A 23,410-nucleotide genomic window follows, 5' to 3' on the forward strand; every position below is an offset into this window, starting at 1 on the left:
GGGCGTCTCGTGGTGGCTTCTCTTGTTGCGGAGCACGGGCTCTAGGCACGCGGGCTTCAGTAGTTGTGGTGCACGGGCTCAGTAGTAGTGGCTCACGGGCTCTAGAGCGCAGGCTCGGTAGTTGTGGTGCATGGGCTTAGTTGCTCCGCAGCATGTGGGATCTTCCCGGACCAGGGCTTGAACCTGTGTCCCCTGCATTGGCAGGTGGATTCTTAACCACTGTGCCACCAGGGAAGCCCAAGCTAGACATTCTTAATTCTATCATTCCACCTAGGGTGATGGAAATTGTGAAGAGAAAAAGAATAGGCAGGATGAGGAGGGCAGAGGGAGAAAACATCCCTAATGTTGAGTTGATTTGGTTTTTGGCACTAAGTAGAAGGTTTTTTTAATGGGCTCACATGTTCCTCCTCCAAAGAATAACTGGCACAGTGTGGGGCAACACACACAAGCTCAGACCACAGAAATGAACGGGAATAAGGGGGAGGGCCCTGACAGGGAGGGGCTAAGGGAATTAAGACTCACTGAGCATCTACTATTTGCCAGAGTCTTCACATCTCATTCAATCTTCCAAAAGTCCAATGAGTTAAGGATTTTTACTCCTCTTTACAACAAGGAAACTATGCTCATAGTCACATATTCATTAAGTGGTTTAATCCCATGCCTTCTGATTCCAAATCTTGGGCTCTTCCCACCACTCTAGTCTGTCTCTTGGGCACACTGTGTAACCAAACTAGGTTTTGTGGGGGGAAAAAACCCAAAAAAACTGGTTCTTCCATTACTGGCTGTATGTTACACATAATCTTACCACACACTAAACTGCAAATAAACTGAAATGCAAATAAAACCTATTCATCCTAGATTATAAACCATAATTTCTGATATTGGAAGAAACCATACTCTCTACGCCACTTTATCACTGAGCCTCAAAATAAAACTGACTGAAGCACTAAGAAAAGAGAAAACCATGAATATACATTTACTTACCAAGCTGACTGGCACTCTCTGATCAGGTGCTATGGAAGAATCTGGTTTATACTGTTGTATTAAGCTTGTACCCAGTTCTTCCAGAAGCTGCCAAGATAAAAGAAATAGATTATCAGAGATGAATATTAGAACCATGGAGGTAAAAAGCCACTTCAGTTTGGAGATTACCTCAAATCAAGGGGAAAAGTAATTTCCAACTGATTTTCTTTCTTTTCTCAGAAACTGCTATCTCAGAGGCATTCTTTCCAGAAGCAAAATCACCAAGTATATATTTTTAATTTATTATCAAATCAATTCTTTGGGTTTACATGTAGAGCTGAAAATAGAGGAATGTATTGATATCACTTGCCTACCTGAAACCTCCTAAAGAAACTCAGAATTGATGGACATGCAGCTGAGGGAAGAACGTAAAAGGAAGAGAAGAAAAAAGCACACAGCTTTTTTTTTCTTCTTTAAAATTGGGGTATAGCTGCTGTACAATGTTGTGTCAGTTTCCACTGTACAATTAAGTAAATCATCTATATGTATCCATATATCTCTTCCCTCCTGGATACCCCTCCCACCCACTCCCATCCACCCATCTAGGTCACCACAGAGCACCAAGCTGTGCTCCCTGAAGCACAGGGCTTTTAATGAAAATTACCTTTGCTCCATGAAGCTGGACAGATGGATCTGCCTCCCCCAGGCACTTGCAAATCACCTCTCCAAGCTCCATCAAGTAGACCTGAGTCATTGAAAAGTAGCCCCTTGCCAGATGAGCCAACACCTGCCAAGAAAACAGGGGATTAACCCCCAAGACCTGAATGCAGGACTGCAATATCCAGAAGTGTTTCAATATTTCAGAAATCACTCACACTCAACAAGGGGCTGAAATCTGATGTTAATGAAATGAAGAACAACCATAATCTTCAATGAAGTATATCATAAAATTTTATGGTGCTTTATAATTTACAAAATGTGTTTCATTTAGATTATTAATATTATCACACTTAAGCCTGGGAACAATTTATCTACTGGTAGGTATTTATTCAGTATTTCAGCTGAAGAAACTAAGACTGAAAAAGTTAAAGGTTAAAGAGGTTAAAGGACATGTTCAATATTAACCAGATAATTAGCAGACCCTAGGACCAAAAAACAAATACTTTAATCTAGGGTGTACAGAAAAAACAAATATTTTAGTATTTTTAAAATATTACAGAAAAACAAATACTTTAATCTAGGGTGGTTTTCTTCCTTTGAAGGAGCAAATACTTTGTTGTCTCTAAACAGATATAATACCAAAGAGAAGTTTATAGAAAATTAAACATTTATTTAACTTTCAGATGCAGAAATCAAAGATTAACTCTACAACTTCCTTCAGAATTATTATATAATCTATTATACTGACCTGCCATATAATACCTGAGGTGACTAAAATGGCTTGCAACAAAAGGGGACGAATGTAATGTTTTACAACCAATCCCCCCCAACCTACTCCTCCCCAAACAAAACAACAAACAAAGCATTCACACCTAAAGTGTGAATTCACACACAACTCCCACTAACACCAATGACACACTGCTTGGTTTGACCTTATTTTCACAGACTTACTCCTCAGGAAGTAATCATCCCATGAAGAAAGAATGATTACTTCCATTTCAGAGATGAGGAAATGAAACCTCCTACCTGTAAGGCCTCCAGTCGCAAGGGGAATGGCTCATAGGTGCTTCCTCCTGTGGAGCCAGCATCACTACCTGAACAGGCATCTTCCTTGGGCAGAACAACAATGGAAATGCAAAGTCGAATGAGCCAGCAGGGCTCTGAAGACACCTTTGGTGAGCTAACTGTGGCTTCTTCCAGAAAGGGTCCTGAAAGGCCTTTCTTCCACCAATCAGGAGGACTGACGTGAGGAGTGGCTGAATTGCTATTGCTGAGTCCAGAAGAACAGGGCTGTTGTAAAAGTAGCTGGACTTCAGGTAAAGGTGCGTGAGTGGACACTATGGCCCCCAATAGTGTGAGACTGGACACACGAACATTAACATCTGTCAAAGGAATCAAAAAGAAACTATCACCACAGGAACAGTTACCATAAGGATCATAACTATCTCTGCAGGCAATTAAGAATTATGGCTTCTTTGTTTAACCTAAATCTAATTAAACCTCTAGACCTAACTTCCAGTTTATGGGACAGAAGTGTAAGTTAACACTGTAAAGAAAATACCCAACAAACTGAGAGTAGGGCTTCCCTGGTGGCGCAGTGGTTGAGAGTCCGCCTGCCGATGCAGGGGACGCGGGTTCATGCCCCGGTCCAGAAAGATCCCACATGCCGCGGAGCAGCTGGGCCCGTGAGCCATGGCCGCTGAGCCTGCACGTCCGGAGCCTGTGCTCCGCAACGGGAGAGGCCACAACAGTGAGAGGCCCGTGTACTGCCAAAAAAACCCCCAGAAAACTGAGAGTATACGACATACTATAAGACAACTGGCTTGGATCCTTCCAAAATCAGTATCATAAAAGAAAGAAAAAGGGTCACAGACTACTAGAGTCAAAAAGACTAAAGTGAGGAGGCAGGACAAGACGGCACTGTAGTAAGATGTTGGGCTCTCTCCTCCCATGGACAGGAAAATTACAACTGCATAGAGAGCAACTATCTCTGAGAATGATCGAAAGACTAGCAGAGAAGATTTTCCATAACTAGGGATAAAAGGAAAAAAAAAGCCACATTGAGACAAGTAGGAGGGGCAGAGACATGGTCTGGCAGGGACCTACACCCCCACTGCTGTGGACCACAGGCAGGAGGGATTTCACAGCCTCAGAGGTTGGCTCTGAACCCCACATTGGGCTCCCCAGCCCAGGGGACATGCATCAGGTAGATGAACCCCCATAATGTCTGGCTTTGGAAACCAGCAGGGCTTACATCCAAGAGAGAGCCAGAGGGCTGCAGAGAATTAAGAATCCACTCTAAAAGGCTGTGCACAAAAACTCAGTCACTCCAGGTCCTGGCACACAGACAGCAGTTTGAAAAGTGCCTGATCATATGGGAAGGAGATTCACTGACTAATAGATTCATTGACTAATATTAAGGCGTGTCACCAAGAGGTACTGAGGAGCTGGCGAGTGCCACTTTAAAATTTTTTTTCTTTGTCTCCCTTTCTACCTAGGTGGCCAGGCACTGGCAGGCACCAGGTTTTTTTTTGGCTGCACCACACAGCTTGCAGGATCTCAATTACCTGACCAGGGATCCAACCCAGGCCACAGCAGTGAAAGCACTGAGTCCTAACCACTGGACTGCCAGGGAATTCCCAGGCGGTCACCAGTTCTGAATCTCCCCATCTAATTTACTAGCATCACTCAACCCGCCCTGAGTTCACCTGCGGATTCCACCCAGCTAGTGTTAATCTAATGCAGTCCCCAGTTACAGCCAGCTGCACTGGGAACCAACCCCACCCCCTAGCACACCTGCAGAGAGCATGGCCCAGCCACAACAAAAGGGCACATGCAACCCACACAGGAGACACTCCTGGAGCACCTAGCTCTGGTGACCAGGGGGGACCATACTACTGGGCCTCACAGGACACCTTCTATACTTAGCCACTCTAATAAGAACAGGAAATGTAGCTGATCTACCTAATACATAGAAACAAACAGAGGGTTAGGCAAAATGAGGAGACAAAGAAATATGTCCCAAATGAAAGAACAGGACTAAACCTCAGAAAAAGAACTAAATGAAATGGAGATAAGCAATCTTCCAGATAAAGCATTCAAACTAATGGTCATAAAAATGCTCTCTGAACTCAGGAGAAGAATGGAAGGACACAGTGAGAACTTCTACAGAGACAGAAAACATAAAAAAGAACCAATCAGAGCTGAATAAAATAACAAAAGTGAGAAATAGACTAGAGGAAACCAAATGCAGATTAGATGATACAGAAGAACAGATCAGCAATCTGGAAGACAGGCTAATGAAAATCATCCAAACAGAAAAGCAAAAAGAAATAAGAAAAATGAGGATAGTTTAAGCGATCTCTATGACAACATCAAGTGTACTAACATTCACATTATAGGGGTCCCAGAAGGAGAAGAGAGAGGGACAGGGACAGAAAATCTCTTTGAAGAAATAATGGCTGAAAACTTTCCGAACCTGGCAAAGGAAACATACATCCAAGTCCAGGAATCACAAAAAGTCCCAAACAAGATGAACCCCAAAAGACCCACACCAAGACACATTATAATTAAAGTCAAAAGTCAGAGGGCTTCCCTGGTGGCACAGTGGTTAAGAATCTGCCTGCCAATGCAAGGGACATGAGTTCAAGCCCTAGCCCAGGTAGATCCCACATGCCGCAGAGCAACTAAGCTCATGTGCCACAACTACTGAGCCTGTGCTCTAGAGCCCACAAGCCACAACTACTGAGCCCATGTGCCACAACCACTGAAGCCTGCATGCCTAGAGCCCGTGCTCCGCAACAAGAGAAGCCACCGCAATGAGAAGCCTGAGCACTGCAACGAAGAGTAGCCCCCACTCACTGCAACTAGAGAAAGCCTGCGCCAGCAACAAAGACCCAACACAGCCAAAACTAACTAACTAACTAAATTTATTTTTTAAAAAATGTTAACTAGAGAATCTTAAAAGCAGCAAGAGAAAAACAGCTAGTTACATATGGAGGAGCCCCAGAAGATGATCAGCTGACTTTTCAGCAAAACTTTACATACCAGAAGGGAGTGGCACAAGATATTCAAAGTACTGAAAGGAAGAAAAACCCTTACAACCAAGAATATTCCCTCTGGCAAGGCTCTCATTCAGAAATGAAGGAGAGATAAAGAGTTTCCCAGACAAGCAAAAACTAAAGTAGTTCATCAGCACTAAACTGACCTAACAAGAAATGTTAAAGGGACCACTTTAAACAGAAAACACAAAACTATAAGTAGAAATATAAAAATTATGAAAGAAAAAAATCTCACTATAAAGGCAAACATATAGTAAAAGTAGTGGATCAACCAACCATATAGGTCCTATGAAGGTTAAAACACAAAAGTAGTAAAATCCTATATATCTACAATAATTAGTTAAGAGATACACAAAACAGAAAGATGTTAAAGATAACATCAAAAACATAAAACATAGGGGTAGGGAGTAAATATGTAGTGCTTTTAGAATGTGCTCAAACATAAGTGACCATTAACTTAAAATAGACTGCTGTATACCAGGTTGTTATATAATAACCTCATGGTAACCACAAATCATAAAACAATACTAGATTAACTCAAAAAACAAAGAGAAAGGAATACAGTAAGTCCCCTACATATGAACCTTCAGGTTGTGAACTTTCAAAGATGCAAACATGCATTCCATCAATGTCAGGTATGAGTAAAATAGCAGCTTGCCCTCCACCTCCTATAGCTGACGATCCTTCAGCTCTACCATCTGCCACCTCCACTCCCTCCTCCAGTCAGTAACTCTTCTTGCCTGTTCACTCGATGCCAGCCCCTGTAGGCCAGCCATTATACGTACTACTGTACTTTTCAAAGTACCGTAAGATTAAAAACGTTTCATTTTTTGTGTTTGTTTTTTATGTATTAATATTATAAACCTATTACAGTACAGTACTATATAGCCAATTGTGTTAGTTGTGTACCTAGGCTAACTGTTTGACTTATGATCAAATTGGACTTACGAACGTGTTCTCAGAATGGAACTTGTTCGTATGTAGGGGACTTACTGTACAAACATAACACTCAAGAAAGTCGTTAAATCACAAGAGAGCAAGAGAAGAGGAAAGGAACAGAGAAAAACAACAAAAATAACCAGAAAACATATAACAAAAAGGCAGTAAGTACATAACCATCAAAAGTTACTTTAAATGAAAATGGACTAAATGCTCCAATCAAAAGACATAAGGTGGCTGAATGGATAAAAAAGCAAGACCCATATATATGCTACCTAGAAGAGACTCACTTCAGATTTAAAGACACACAGAAATTGAAAGTGAGAGGATGGAAAAAGATACTCCATGCAAATGAAAACAAAGCTGGGGTAGTAATATTTATATCAGACAAAATAGACTGTACATGTACCACGATGTTCACTGCAGCACTATTTACAATAGCCAGGACATGGAAGCAACCTAAGTGTCCATCGACAGATGAATGGATAAAGAAGATGTGGCACATATATACAATGGAATACTACTCAGCCATAAAAAGAAATGAAATTGAGTTATTTCTAGTGAGGTGGATGGACCTAGAGTCTGTCATACAGAGTGAAGTAAGTCAGAAAGAGAAGAACAAATACTGTATGCTAACGCATATATATGGAATCTAAAAAAGAAGAAAAGGTTCTGATGAACCTAGGGGTAGGACAGGAATAAAGACGCAGACGTAGAGAGGACACGGGGAGGGGGAAAGGTAAGCTGGGACAAAGTGAGAGAGGAGCACTGACATATATACACTACCAAATGTAAAACAGATAGCTAATGAGAAGCAGCTGCATAGCACAGGGAGATCAGCTCCGTGCTTTGTGACCACCTAGAGGGGTGGGATAGGGAGGGTAGGAGAGAGACGCAAGAGGTAGGGGATATGGAAATATATGTATACATATAGCTGAGTCACTTTGTTATACAGCAGAAACTAACACAACATTGTAAAGCAATTATACTCCAGTAAAGATGTTAAAAAAATAGACTTTAAATCAAAGACTGTAACAAAAGACAAAAAAGTGCATTACATAATGATAAAGAGATCAATCCAACAAGAAGATTAAACACTTGTAAATGTATGTGCACCCCACATAGGAACAGCTAAATACATAAAGCAAATATTAACAGACATGAGGAGATACTGACAGTAATGTAATAGTAAGGACTTTAACACCCCACTTATATCAATGGATAGGTCATCCATACAGAAGGAAACAATGTGTTTAAGGAAACACTGGCCTTAAAGGACACATTATACTACCCTGACTTAACAGATATATATAGAGAGAACATTCCACCCAAAACCAGCAGGATACACATTCTTTTCAAGTGCATGTGGAACATTCTCCAGGATAGATCACATGTTAGGCCACAAAACAAGTCTTCGATAAATTTAAGAAGACTAAAATCATACCAAGCATCTTTTCAGACCAAAATCCTATGAGACTAGAAATCAACTATAAAACACTGGAAAAAACACAAACAAGTGGAGTCTAAACAACATGCTACTAAACAACCAATAGGTCACTGAAAAAAATCAAAGAGGAAATAAAAAAATACATTGAGACAAATGAAAATGGAAACACAGTGTTTCAAAATCTGTAGGGCACAACAAAGGCAGTTCTTAGAGGGAAGTTTGTAGCAATAGGGCCTACTTCAGGAAACAAGAAAAACCTCAAATAAACAATCTAACCTCATACCTAAAGGAACCTAAGAAAAGAAAAACAAAACTCAAAGGGGAAAATAAGGATCAGAGTGGAAAGAGATACTAAAAAAAAAAAAAGAAAGAAAAGATCAATGAAACTAAAAGTTGGTTCTCTGAAAAGATAAAGAGAATTGATAAATCTTCAGCCAGACTCATCAAGAAAAATAGAGAGAGGGGCCATATCAATAAAATCAGAAATGAAAGAGGAGATACAACCAACACCACAGAAGTATAAAAAGATCATAAGAGATTACTATAAACAGTTATATGCCAACAAATTGGACAACCTAGAAGAAATGGATAAATTTCTAAAAACATACCATCTTTCCAAGACTGAATCAGAAAGAAAGAGAAAATCTGAACAGACCAATTACTGAAACAGACCAAGTAATGAAATTAAATCAGTAATCAAAAAAACTCCCCCAAAACAAAAGTCCAGGACCAGATGGCTTCACAGATGAATTCTACCAAACATTTAAAGAAGACTTAATATCAACTGTTCTCACACTATTTCAAAAAACTGAAGAGAATTCAATTTCCAAATTCATTCTACGAGGCCAGCATTACCCTGACAGTAAAACCAGACAAAGACACTACAAAGGAAGAAAATTACAGGCCAATATCCCTGATGAACACAGATGCAAAAATCCTCAACAAAATATTAGCAAACCGAAGTCAGCAATACATTAAAAGGATCATACATCATGATCAAATGGGATTTACCTCAGGGATACAAGGATGATTCAGTATCTGCAGATCAATCAACCTGATACACTACATTAACAATATGAACAGTAAAAGTCATATATCATCTCAATAGATGCAGAAAAAGCTTCTGACAAAATTCAACATCCCTTTATGCTAAAACCCCTCAACAAAGTGGATACAGAGGGAACACACCTCAACATAATAAAGGCCATATATGACAAGCCCACAGCTAACATACTCAACAGTGAAAAGCTGAAAGCATTTCCTCTAAGGTCAGGAACAAGACAAGGATGCCCACTCTTGACACTTCTATTCAATGTAGTATTGGAAGTCCTAGACACAGCAATCAGACTAGAAAAAGAAATAAAAGGCATCCAAATTGGAAAGGAAGAAGTAAAACTGTCACTGATGACATGATACTATATATAGAAAACCCCAAAGACTCCACCAAAAAAACTATTAGAACTAATAAATGAATTCAGTAAAGTTGCATAAAATTAATATACAGAAATCTGTTGCATTTCTATTCACTAATAACAATCCATCAGAGAAAGAAATTAAGAAAACAATGCCATTTACAATTGCATCAAAAAAATAAAATACCTAAGAATAAATTTAGCCAAGAAGGTGAAAGACCTGTATTCTGAAAACTATAAGACACTGATGAAAGAAGTTGAAGACAACACAAATTAATGGAAAGATACATATACCATGCTTATGGACTGGAAGAATCAATACTGTTAAAATGTCCTTACTACCCAAAGCACTCTACACGTTCAATGCACTCACCATCAAAATACCCACGGCATTTTTCATAGAACTAGAACCAATAATCCTAAAACTTGTAGGGAACTACCAAAGACCCCAAATAGCCAAAGCAATCTTGAGAAAAAAGAACAAAGCTGGAGATTTCACATGCCCTGATTTCAAACTATACTACAACACTGCAGTAATCAAAACAGAATAGAGAGCTCAGAGATAAACCCACACTTATATGGTCAATTTATCTATGACAATGGCAGCAAAAACACGTAATGGAGAAAAGACAGCGCCTTCAATAAATGGTGTTGGGAAACCTGGATAGCTACATGCAAAGGAGTGAAACTGGACCATTTTCTTGTATCATATACAAAAACAAATAAAAAATGGGTTTAAGACTTAAACATAAGACCTGAAACCATAAAACATCTAGAAGAAAACACAGGTAGTACACTCTTTGATGCCAGTCTTAGAAGTATTTTTTTGGATTTGTCTCCTCAGGCAAGGGAAACAAAAGCAAAAATAAGTAAGTGGGATTACATCAAACTAATAAGCTTTTACGCAGTGGAAGAAATCTTTAATAAAATGAAAAGGCAATCTACTTAATGGGAAAAGATATTTGCCAACGATATATCCACGTGTGTGTGTGTGTGTGTGTGTGTATATATATATATATACACATATATATATATTTCTTAAAAAGGAAATCATACAACTCTGTAACAAAAAAAACCAATCCCATTAAAAAATGGTCAGAGAGCCTGAACAGCCCTTTCTCCAAAGAAGACATACAAATGGCCAAGAAAAACATGAGAAGATGCTCAACATTACTAATCACCACTAATCATCAGGGAAATCAAAAGTACAATGAGATATCACCTCACATCTGTCATAATGGCTATAATCAAAAAGACAAGAAACAAGTGTTGGCAAGGATGTGAAGAAAAGGGAACCCTCATGTACTGTTGGCAGGAATGTAAATTGGTGCAGCCACCATGGAAAACAGTATGGAGGTGCCTCAAAAATTAAAAACAGAACTACCATATGATCTAGCAATTCCACTTCTGGGTATTCACTCAAAGAAAACAAAAACACTGATTTGATATATGCACCCCAATGTTCACTGCAGCATTATTTACAATAGCCAAGATATGGAAACAACCTAAATGCCCAACCTAAGTGGATAAAAAAGATGTGGCATATGTATACAATGGAATATTACTCAGCCATAAAAAAAGGACTTCCCTGGTGGTGCCGTGGTTAAGAATCCGCCTGCCGATGTAGGGGTCATGGGTTCAAGCCCTGGTCCGGGAAGATCCCACATGTCGCAGAGCAACTAAGCCTGTGCACCACAACTACTGAACCTGTGTTCTAGAGCCCACGAGCCACAACTACTGAGCCCATGTGCCACAATTACTGAAGCCATGGGCCTAGAGCCTGTGCTCCACAACAAGAGAAGCCACTGCAATGAGAAGCCAGGGCGCCGCAACTAGATAAAGCCCACATGCGGCAATGAAGACCCAATGCAGCCAAAAATAAATAAATTTATTAAAAAAAAATGAAATCTTGCCATTTCCAACAACATGGATGGAACTAGAGGGTATTATGCTAAGTTAAATAAGTCAGACAGAGACAAATACTGCATAATCTCACTTATACATGGAATCTAAAAAACAAAACAAATGAACAAACAAAACAGAAACAGACTTACAGATACAGAGAGCAAATTGGTGGTTGCCAGAGGAGGTTAGGGCATGCATGAAATAGGTGAAAGGGATTAAGAGGTTACAAACTTCCAGGCATAAAATAATTAAGTCACAGGGATATAATATACAACATGAGGAATATAGTCAATAATACTGTAGTAATTTTGTATTGTGAGAGATGGCTAGCTACTAGAACTTACCGTGGTGATCACTTGTGATGTATTTAAATGTTGAATCATTATGTTCACCTGAACATAATGCTAACTATACTTCAATTGAAAAAAAAAGTTTAAAAGGCTAAAGTGACATAAAAACTAAATATCACGCATGAACCTTGAATGAACCCAGGTTTTTTTTAAAAAGCTATAAAAGACTTTTGGGGACACATGAGGAAATCTAAATGTGGACTAGACATTAGATAATACTATGGAATCAATGTAATTTTCTGAGGTGTGAGAATGGTATTGTGTTTTTTGGAGATTGTCTTTATTTTGGGGAGATACATACTGTGGTATTTAGGGTGAAATATGTCTATAATTTACCTTCAAATGATTCAAGGGAAGAAAGTCTATATAAATACGTACACATAGACCAAAATATGCATATAAACACACACACGTACACATATACACACTGATACATATATGTAGAGAGAGAGAGAAAACAAATATGACAGTGTTAACAACTGTTAAGTCTAGGTAGAGGTAACAGGTGCTCACTGTACAATAGTACAAATTTTCTGTGGGTTTGAACAGTTTAATAATAAAAGGTTGCTGGAGGACAAAGTCAGATACTTGAAAGGGACCTTTGAGACATGGTTCACTCCCCTCAGTTTGCAGATGAAGAAAAGCTAGTGCAGTGGAATGAGCAGGGGACTGAGCCAGAAGACTTGGGCTGTCTTAATCTTACTTCTGCAACTGAAGTGATAAGCAATCTTAAGGCAAGATTTACCTTCCTGGGTCCCCTTTTACACATTGGTGAAAGGGATGAACTGGACTTTGTTTACATATTTACATATCATTATCTCATTTAAGCCTCATAAAAATCTTATGAGGTAGGCATAGACCTTCCTGTTAGGAGGAAATTAGGGTTCAGAGAAGGTCATGACTATGCAGTGGCAAAAATGGGAGTGAGCTGCAGACTGACACTGGGTCCAGAACATCTCCCACGATGGCACAAAAACATCCGTGCCTTCTTCAAGTTCTACAATTCTGACTAAGAACTCAACAGAATGTGGTCTGATCCTGAAGCTTGCAACCAAAAGAAAAACAAGTCTTCTAAAGGCAACACATATATATTATATGTGGAAGTAAGTCAGGAAATAAGAAATAAGACTGTAGTTAGTGAAGATTTGAGGTTCTGAAATTTTATCTGAACTCCAGAGAAGTTAATGTTAAAGAAGTTAGGTTTTATATTCCACTTCTTCCTTCCAAAATGAGGATAATGTCTGTCTATCTGACTGTCCATCCATCCTCTACTTATATCTAAAGGATATGAACTATTACATACTAGAGTGGGACCCCCCTGGGATTTTGCTCAATCTCAATTCTAAAGGGATACTCTGGTCACTGCACTGATGCATTGAAGAGGCATTAAACTTTACAGTTAATTCTCCAGGTCACTTCTTTCCAGTGGTGTCCACTGGGGCTTTAGAGGTCAAAAGTGGGGTTCTAGCAATAGTTGATTCCCCCCCCAAATTTGAGGAGAATAAGCAGAGATATCTTAGAGCTATAAAAATGCTCTATTTTTTAAAAACTAATAATCTAGATCTGGTTGATATAAAGAAGCAATCAGTTTCAAACTACCACCAACCTTTGTGGCGGATATAAGGCTTTATCTGGTTCCAGACTTTGGTCAGCAAGCTGAGTTTCAGACGGTTATAAGGTGAATTTGATACTAAGTTTGCAAGGCACTGCAAAACACAAAGAAGAGCTCATCAGTGGGCCTGATATAGTCACAGCATAGAGACAAAATTTTAGAGCCTTTAATTTAAAAAGTCTTCATACTTATTTAAAAATTAGTCCTTTTGTTTTTTTTTTTTCAGGGGGAATAGCACTTGTATTCTCATTGGTCCAACTTAATACTAAAGATAAAGCAGTATTTTTAGTAAAACATTTAGGTGTACATACAGAGATTGTAGGTATGATCAGACAAGTAGGAACAGACTTCCAAACAGGATATCTTTAATAAAATTACTACTTAGTTATATTCTTGTCAATTCACTTTTGGGCAATATAAACATTATCCAAAAAGAAAGAAACTGCCTCTGTTAACTCACCGATAACTTGGCACATTTACCTTAATTATCTGAGTAAGGGTCTGTGAGGATGATTCAGCCACCAAAGCTAACAAAAGACATCTGTGCAACTCTTTAATGCTAGAAGCAATCATTACTGAAAAGGGAGTGAAAGCCCTTCTGTGGTCACTGGTATCTTCAGCAACAGAAAGAAACTGCTTTGAGCCTTCCAAGATGGCAGATAAAACTTGCAGAGCACAGGCACGCGTCTGAAATTTCAGGATGATGCACATCAGTTAGAAATCAGGAGTCGAATCCCCTTCTTCCTATATATATGTTTTTCATTTTCAAAGTATTTAGGATCCCTTTAATTAGAGGGCAATGTGATTATCCATCAGGCCCTAAGAGCAGCCGTGAACTAAGCCACCTGCGCGCCGCCCCAGCCCCACACTTCAAAAAACCAACAGAGCCTCAAATCACATGGCTGTTAGGGTTTCCTACTGTAAGGAATAAGCCTAAGCTGCACCACAGTATAAAAACCTGATGTCACAAGCATGAAAATAACTTAAAGATGAGAAGCCTAGTTTATTAAAGCATAAAGCCAAATGAAAAGAGAAAAGCAAACCGCCTGTGGGCAGGAAAAACTACACGCATCTAGGGTCTGTTTCATATCAAAGCCCCCGAGGACCTTCTGCTTTACGTTCCAACCTAAAGCATCCATGAGTGCTCAATATTAATTACATAGGATACTAGAAACTTTGTCCATACTCAGCTTGGCAGGCACCATTAGTGACCCAACTTTCAGAAACATTCTTAGGTACAGAAAATAAAATCTGCAATAAAATCTTTGATACTCAAAGGAATACTATTAAATATAACTTTATGGATAGAAAGGAAAACATGTGCACCTTTATCAATGGACTGCTGTATCTATCAGGAATAGTGCCACTGCATTAAGATTTTCTTTATAAGGTTAAAAGATTACTTGTAATTAGTATTCTGATGATTTTGCAGTATTAAAACTCAGAAAAGAAAAAAGAAAGGAAAAAAAAGCCAATTTAACCAAAATGGAATGTACGTGATAAATGCAGGACTACTAATATGAAATAATACTATACCCTCTTTGGCCAGCTCACCCCAAAATGTCAATTAAACCTTTCAGTCAGATATTTAAAAAGCAAGGAATCAACATTATAATTCTAGGATCTAATCTAAGTATTTACTCAATGAAGCATATCTGAGTTTGGTGTGAAAAGGTTTTCCAGAAAATCTTCAACTGTTATCTCCAAATTACCAAGAAATAAATCATTTCTGCATGCTTTTCGTAGAATGGAATTATAAACAAAAAACTAAAGATTTATTGCTTTGAGAACAAATTTGTAGTGTAGTAGTATGAGTCTTTGGAATTAAGCATAATCACTTAAGGAAGGCAGGAAGTTGACAATGTATTAGGAAAGTGTGTGTCAGAGAGACAAAGAGACAGAGAGAGAGCTCGTGCACAAGTCAGCTGGTCCAAGAACTCAGATGAGGTGCTAGCAACCCTTTTCCATAAAGCGCCAGTAGCACAAATTTTATGGTCTAGACTTCGCAGGCCACAGAGTCTTTGTTGCGACCACTCAACTCTGCTATGGGAGCACAGACACTGTACAAAGAAATAAATGTGACTGTGTTCAAATAAAATTTTACTTATGGACAGTGAAATCTGAATTTCATATAAATTTTACATGTCACAAAATATTATTCTTTTGATTAAAAAAATGTTTTGAAAGCATAAAAACCATTCTTAGATCATAGGTCATACAAAAACTGGTAGTTGGCCAGACTGGGCCCACAAGCCATAGTCTGTCAACCTCTGATTAGACTGCTGGCTGGTCTTAACCAAAAAAGGCGGATGTTATGCTAAACCTCCATTTCTTTAGAACATAATTAAAAATTACAATTTCAACAGCTCACAAACCAAATAAAATTAAAATCCAAGTTGTAGAAAGAAATGAACTAATATTCAAAAGTAAAAATTTTTCAGTGCAATTAACTTTGGTACCTAAAGTGGGAAAAAGCATTCATGACTATCACAGATGAAAACAAAAGAATGTCACTGAAATTAGTCATTTTCTACTATCGAGGTATAAAATCTATATGGAATATCGAATTTTACTTCTCATAGTGCTGATTTATTTCCTTTAAACACTGTTTAATATACCTCTGTTGTTATAAAAATGCTATTCATGACACTGAATCAGGTTCAAGTTCTGCTTCATTTATTTTTATATCAATATTTAATACTGTTTACCATTCTAATCAGCACTTCCAGCAGACAGTACTGATGTACAAGCAAACCATAAGAGGTGCAGCTCTCCAGACAGCTCATTTTGTTAAGTTTTTATTGTCTGAATATTTACATTGGTAGATGAAAGCCTTTTTAATCTTATAAACATCAGTGCACTCAGTTTCACTAGAGGGTAGTTTTACCTCCTTGGGCACGAAGGCTTGTTCAAAGGTAATGAAACAAGAAAGCACTTTTCCTTTTTTGCTATTTAAGGATATAGTAGAAATTTTTGCTGAGGTAGCTCAGTCAATCCTTATTTTTTCCTTTTTTATGTATGTTCAGTCTCAGCATATTTCTGGGAGAGTGATGAAGTCGTCACTGCTGGGAATGGCTACCACTGAGGTTTCAATGCAGGGCACCTGGCTGTGCTTGTCTTTGGCTTTGTCCAAGTCCTGATTATCCTTCACATATGTTCAGGGTTAATTTCATTTGAGCACACCCCCAAAGTTGGATGCCTTTTAGGTGGAGGCATGTGCATACTGTGTCAAGGTCTCTAGACTTAGAGACCTCCAAGCAAAGGTCACCTGTTCTTAATTGACCATAAAAGAGGAAACCTGATTACCTACCATTCCGTGACAGTTAAAAGTTTCAACTCTTTATTCTCTTTCCTAGTTATGATATCTATTATCTAGATTTTGATTTGTTTCCACATTTCATAGCTCTTTAAAAGAGAAATAAATAATCATCATGGAATTTGAAAATCAGGATAATTCTAAAGGTACCAAGAAGAAGGTATGCCCTACAGTTTGTCCCTTAGGTCACGTCTTGTTGATATACATACATAATCTACTTTTGTAACACCTGAGGAAATCATATAGAAGAAATTCTTAGATTAGTCATATTGTTACTAGTAGCATTAGTATTATTTTAATTAGTCGTATTATTATACTGATTGCTCTATCTTGCCTGAAAACATAGGATGTGCTTTCTGAAGCACATTTCCAGCATGTAAACATGTGACAATTTCCCAAGTACCATCACACTGCCAAATCCTAGAGGAAATTTCTAAGTTTTCTCCTTCTCAATGAACCATTCTAGCATCTTACATTCCAGTTTCCTGAAAGTAATCCCTGTCATTGTTGGTGTTCTGAATGGAGTAGTCCAATCATGTTTCCTTCTGTCCATTTCTCTCTGGAAAATTTCTCAGTATATCAGTGACAACTGTGCTTCCAATTGAATCTACCATAGGTCATATCGGAGCTGCCATGAACTCAAAACCATCATCACTGTGTACTTCAAGGAGAAGAGACATTATTTTTGTCTTGTCATGTTTCATCCTGGCTAATACAAACTTCAGTCTATACTATCCAACTCTATACTCAATAAGCACCTGAGATGACCACTCAGCTTTTACACATGGCTGCGCCTTTTAACCTAGCTCTGATCAACCCAGAATGCTGTTCTATTCCAATGACATGAACTAGTACTTTTTTTTTGGCCATTTTGGCGGCATGTGGGATCTTAGTTCCCCGACCAGGGATTGAACCCACGCCCCCTGCAGCTGAAGCACAGGGTCTTAACCACTGGACTGTCAGGGAAGTCCATGAACTAGTACTTTTAATTTTTGCACGTAACTTTCTAGAAGTCTTTCTAAAAAGACTCTCTCACTGACATCATCTACCAAAACACTTTTTTCTAACATGGGTCTTGGTTCACAATTAATTACACTACGGACAGTTTGCAGTGGTGCACTCCAAGACCTGTTGTGGACAATTATCATGACCCTTATTTACACCCTTCTAAACCTAGTATCTGCTAAAAAATCTGAGTATATTCATTTCGCTTGCCATTACACTGAACTCATGAATTTTAATCATTACTTTGATCTTTTTAAAAAACTGTGTACGAATGATGACTGGTCTTCCCTTTCTCCAGGACCTTTGTGTGGCTTTCGTGCTAGACCTAGGACTTCTCCAGAAGGGAGTTGTATATTTTTTTTCACTCATCACGTCTCTTGCATTATTGAAATTAAACAGCAAGAACATATGTAAGAAGTACACAAATCAAGGAGGACCACTTTGCAGTAAGTAAAATTTCTCATGGCAATTCAAATGTAAATGTTCGAAAAATACAAAGATATAAACATCATGAAAGTTATTTCAATCTACTTTCATCTCCATCTCCTTGGCTACTTACGGCAGCTCCCCTCAGCTGGAGGGTCTTCAAAAACATAAATATATATATTTTTTTTTTTTTCCAACCCTCATAGCAGTTTTCCTTCCAATTACTAGAATGGCCTCATTATTTATTTATTTGCCACCACCATTTTTCAGGTTCTCATTTGCCGATGATTCAGTCAATCTGAAAAATTTCTACTGGTTTAACTATTTAGTATATTGGGTATTTGAAATACCGTACAAGGCATTTTTGTGTGTGCATAATTGAGGCTAGTTTATTTTTCTTCACCCTGTAAGAGCGTTGAAGGGTCATTTAGAAGTTTTCTTATATAGTAATTAGCTACTCAAGGAGATGATCAAAGGGAGTTTCAATGTATGATGGATTGCTAGTCCTCCTCATTTTTAAGGGAAAAATCTTAAAAACAGAAAATAATACTATTGGCCTAACTAAAACTTTCATTTTGAGAGGGTAGGTTAATTACCTGAGGATACCAGATGCCATGTAGCATGACTTGTTTGTTTGTTTTGGTTTTTTTTTTTTGTTTTTTTGCGTTACGCGGGCCTCTCACTGTTGTGGCCTCTCCCATTGCGGAGCACAGTCTCCGGACGCACAGGCTCAGCAGCCATGGCTCACGGACCCAGCCGCTCCGCGGCATGTGGGATCTTCCCAGACCAGGGCATGAACCCGTGTCCCCTGCATCAGCAGGCGGACTCTCAACCACTGCGCCACCAGGGAAGCCCTGTAGCATGACTTTTTAATGTTCATTGTTGTAAGAGGAATCTAAACACCACACTGGTTTCCTTATTTGGGTAAAAAGCTAACTTCTGGAAAATAGCTAACATATCCAAGAAGAGGTAAATATTTGATCAGCCATAGTTACCTTGCTGTAGCTATCCATGACTGCCAAGTTACTTTTCCTTCTTTTCTAAAAATAAGTTTTTCTCATAAAAATATGTATTACTATTTATTACATGTGATTTGAAAAATATGGAAAAGTTGAAGGAAAAAAAAACACTGTTGGGATCATATAATTCTATATCCTATACTTTCATAAAGCATCATCAGCATTTCCCTAAGCCTTATACATCTTTCATAACCATTATATACCATGATATTCCAGTGAGTATTAAAGCCATTTTTAACTTCTTTCTATTATAAACACCATGGCAATCAACATTTTCATAAAAGAGAGAGAAGCACAGCTGCTTCAGCGCAGCTCAGAGGACACTGAAACAATAACTCAGTGTGCTCATGCTTCAAGCAAGCCCTGGGGCAGGAGGTGAGCTCAGTGTGATCTCCCTCTACCTGATATTCACATAAGCCCATTTCCTATCCTCCTGCCCATTTAGTGGTTCTCAAGTCAGGACTTGGGTCTGTATTAATAAAAGCCTTGTTCACATAAGATCAGATGGGGCAGTAAGATCAGATGGGGCAGAGAAAACAACAAAGACTTGTAAAGATTTTCTTCCTAGTTATAACCCTTAGAATTTAAATGCTCTTACCTTTGGAGAAGGATCTTTTAATGTAAGAGTCATCAAGGACACAGACTGTGGGCTTCCAAGCTCAGGTGTATCAGGAACAAAGGCTGACCAGTAGCCATAAAGAACTTTTTTTTCTATTGATTTTATAGTAGAAAGAAAACAGGCTAATGCTCCTTGGCGAACTTTGGCTTGGTAAGACCTTTAATAACCAAAAGAAGGAAGAAAAAAGCCTTTTAATTGTTTTTAAAAACATAAGCATGAAATGCTATTTATTCCAGCCAACTCAAATGATACAGTGGGAAATTCAACAGTCTAAATAAATCTGAAAGATGCCAACATTTTAAAAATTATTTCAAAATGTGATCAAAACATGTTAAAGCAATTTGTTTATCTAACAAGTTAATAAAGTCAACAATTAAAAAAACACAACTAGATAGAGAATAAGATGGCAACATTTTGATATTAGGAAATCAGTATTAAATATGAGATACTGCAGAGTATCCATTCATCCAACAGATATGTACTGAGAATCCTTACGTATGTGCCAGGCACTGTGCTGAGGCTGGCAGACATAAACTAAGCCCCTGCCCTTGACAAGCTTATTAAAGGCAGAGACATACAGTTAAAGAGACTACAACACAGTAATCAGAGATAAGTCAAACAGTCACATAGGAGGGGTACCTAAGCCGGAATAAGGGGTCAGAAAAGGCTTCTCAGAGTATATGATTGCTGAGCTCATACTGAAGATGGGTAGTGGTTAACAAGGCAAAAGGCAAAAAACATGAAAGAAAGAATAACCCAGGCAGAGGAACCACATGTACAAAGACAGATAAGAGAACAATGCAAAATGCATAGTAATACAAAGTCCCACGTAAATGAGACTCTTCCAAGTTAAATCACATGCGGCAGTCAGACTTTTAAGCAAGGTTAGAAACTTATACACACAACTTAGAATATAAGGCATAAAAATATAACAAAATACTACTACCTCACTTTACTCTGCATGCCTCCTTCAGCATCAGAATAGTCTGACTCACTACTGCTGACTCTCTTCCAACTGGAAGAACTGAAGGATGAGGAGACTTGGTCTTTTCCTGCAGCTCCACTTCCAGCTAATGGCAAACTCGAAACACCCAGGGAGGAGGGGCACTGAGTGTCCCCTTTATGCGGGTTCAGTCTGCCTGAGCCAGTGACTGGGGCTACTTCTCTTTCACCACTGGATTCTTCCTCCTCCTCCTCTCCTTGCTGGATTTTCTTCGCTTTTACTTTTGATTTTTTCCTTTTATTCTGATTTTAGGAGCAAATGAAAACATATATATGATAGCTATTGGTAACTTCTCATTTGATAATTACTAAATATGTCTCCAACACGTAGTACGGATAAAGAAGAGGAGAAGAGAAAAAAGCGGCACTTAATACTCCATATGTCAGGCACTATGCTAAGTGTTTATGTACAACTTACTGGACCAAAAGAAACAAGGTAGGAAATACATGGGACAGAGCAAACCTTGTGACCTGGGTTTAAATTCTGTATCTGTGATCCTGGGCAAATCATTTAGCCTCGCTGAGCTTGCCTTTCCTCATCTGTTTAAGTACAGACTAACGCCACCTTCCTTGAACGGTTGTGAAAGCATTCAGCCTTCTCAACAAAGGTTCTGCAAGAGATCAAGGTCTACAGAAAATGACCTGAGTGACTATTTTCTCAGTTCTCCCAAACAGGATACGCAGCTAGCACCACTCTAGATGCATAGGAGGGATGTTACTCCTCTACATACAATCCAGGTTTTAGAGCACTGGGGCTTTGTAGATATAAAGTAAAAGCCTGGGACTTTCCTGGTGGTTCAGACACCACACTTCCAATACAGGGGGCACGGGTTCGATCCCTGATCGGGGAACTAAGATCCTGCAGGCCGTGCAGCGCAGCCAAAAAAATGAAAAACAAAAAACAAAAAACTTAAAGTAAAAGCCAGGTTCTTTCTCTTCTGCTACTTCCTTCTTTCAGACATCCAAAGATCTTTGGAATCTGTGCTCTCCTCTGCATTCTCAAGGTCCCTAGCCTTTAGGAGAGAAGGTCCTCATGACTTCTACCTTGAGTTATTAACGTGGCTCCAGACTCACACCCTTTTACTTGCTATCACAGTGATTTCTCTGAAATGCCAATCTGATCATATCACTCCCCTGTATCAGATGCTTCATTTCCACCACCTATAAGATAAAAACCCAAACTCCTCAGCACACTGTATATGACCCTTATGATTTGGCCTCTGCTACATACTTGTCCCACCTTCCCCTCCACACACCTGACACTCTAGCCCCTTGTTCAACTCGCATTCCCTAAGACTGTGTACCTGTTGTTCCCTTTGAATAAAACATTCTCCTTCCTTCCTTCTCTATACTCATTCTTGAGGCTCAGGTTAGCCACTATATCTTTTAAAAAGCACCCCCTTACTCCTCTATTGGTTGCCCTGAATGTGCTCCTAGAATACCCCGTGAATATTCTGTTGAAAGAAATCATAATGCTGCAATGTAGTTGTTTATTTATCCACCTTTGCTTTCTCCCCCAAATTCCTAAAACCACAATCTATGTTCCTAATGCTTAGCACAATGTCTGGGATATAACAGATGCTCAGTAAATGTTGATTAAGTGAATGAGTGAAAGAATTTCTAATTATAAGCATTTTAATCAGGTATTACATTTCTAGGTGTAACACCTCAGCCGTATATCTGTATGCTTTAGGTTCTCCAACAGAAACAGGAGGGAGATGGCAGCTATCTGGAAAGACTGGGAAATTTGGCAGTGGCAACAGAGACCTATAATATTTACCAGCTAGCCTGTTGGAGAAAAAGTCTGTTGACCTGTGGTGTTAAGCATTTGAGGGATGCGGATGCTTGGCTATGGGTATAAAGTGAATGCCCATTTTTATAGCTGTTACATTGCCTAGACTGCTTAGAAGTATAAGATGTTCTAACTGGTAGTTTTAGCAGTCTGATAATTTAAATTTACTATGCTAAAAACCCTAACTTGAAATCAAATTCAAGGTGAGCCTTTGGCACAGCAGTGATGCAAATCATAGAAAACACACATAGCAAGCAATTAAAAACAATTCACAACTTAAATCTAAATATATGCAAATGTACCACAGCTGGTCGAGAAGTGCTGGATTCTGTCTGCTGCGGTTTGATGGGTGGTCGTCCATCATACTGAGGAAGTGGAGTGGGGTACAACACCGTGGGCATCTCTATGTTTAGTCCAGGGAGTCCATGGAACATGGTTTTCTAATAATGATGGTTAAGGAACACACAAACACACATACAACAAATCATAAAACAGAATTATTCACCATGTTCTGAATCACAGATGAATAGATTAATGTTTAAAAGCTTTATTAAGGAAACTGAAATGAGAAAGAAAATAGATACCCTGAAGGTTTAGAGCTTAAAGGAGAGTTTAATTTCATCTAGACCAGAGGGATCTGGTTTGGCCAGATCAGGTTAAACTTTAGATTCTAGTTTATTTACTTACCACTTTTATTTACTAATTTAAAAAATTTACCCAATCAGTTTTGTCCAATATTTTATCGATAATTTTTTTAACCAATCTATCATTTTATTTAGCATATCCATGTCCAAATCTAGCTCTCTATTATCTACTAGGGAGTAGGGGAGATGGTACAGGAAAAGAATTAAAGTTTTAGTCATGATAAAGCTAAGTTATCGT

At 38.6% G+C, this 23,410-nt stretch overlaps 1 protein-coding gene across 2 annotated transcripts in view; it reads right to left on the reverse strand.

Moving 5' to 3' along the window:
* HEATR6 (HEAT repeat containing 6) overlaps positions 1–23,410 on the reverse strand; it is a 46,599-nt gene that overhangs the window by 14,412 nt on the left and 8,777 nt on the right. For both annotated transcript variants that reach the window (XM_067716476.1, XM_067716478.1), the window contains exons 7-14: positions 22,831–22,968; positions 20,681–20,979; positions 19,714–19,891; positions 13,830–14,036; positions 13,344–13,443; positions 2,650–3,005; positions 1,628–1,750; positions 985–1,071 (exon numbers count right to left, since the gene is read on the reverse strand). In XM_067716476.1, coding sequence (XP_067572577.1) covers positions 985–1,071; positions 1,628–1,750; positions 2,650–3,005; positions 13,344–13,443; positions 13,830–14,036; positions 19,714–19,891; positions 20,681–20,979; positions 22,831–22,968 — 1,488 coding nt within the window. The remainder of the gene's footprint in view (positions 1–984; positions 1,072–1,627; positions 1,751–2,649; positions 3,006–13,343; positions 13,444–13,829; positions 14,037–19,713; positions 19,892–20,680; positions 20,980–22,830; positions 22,969–23,410) is intronic.

This window comes from Pseudorca crassidens, chromosome 19 (genome assembly GCF_039906515.1).
Source record: "Pseudorca crassidens isolate mPseCra1 chromosome 19, mPseCra1.hap1, whole genome shotgun sequence".
Taxonomy (NCBI): Eukaryota; Metazoa; Chordata; class Mammalia; order Artiodactyla; family Delphinidae; genus Pseudorca; species Pseudorca crassidens.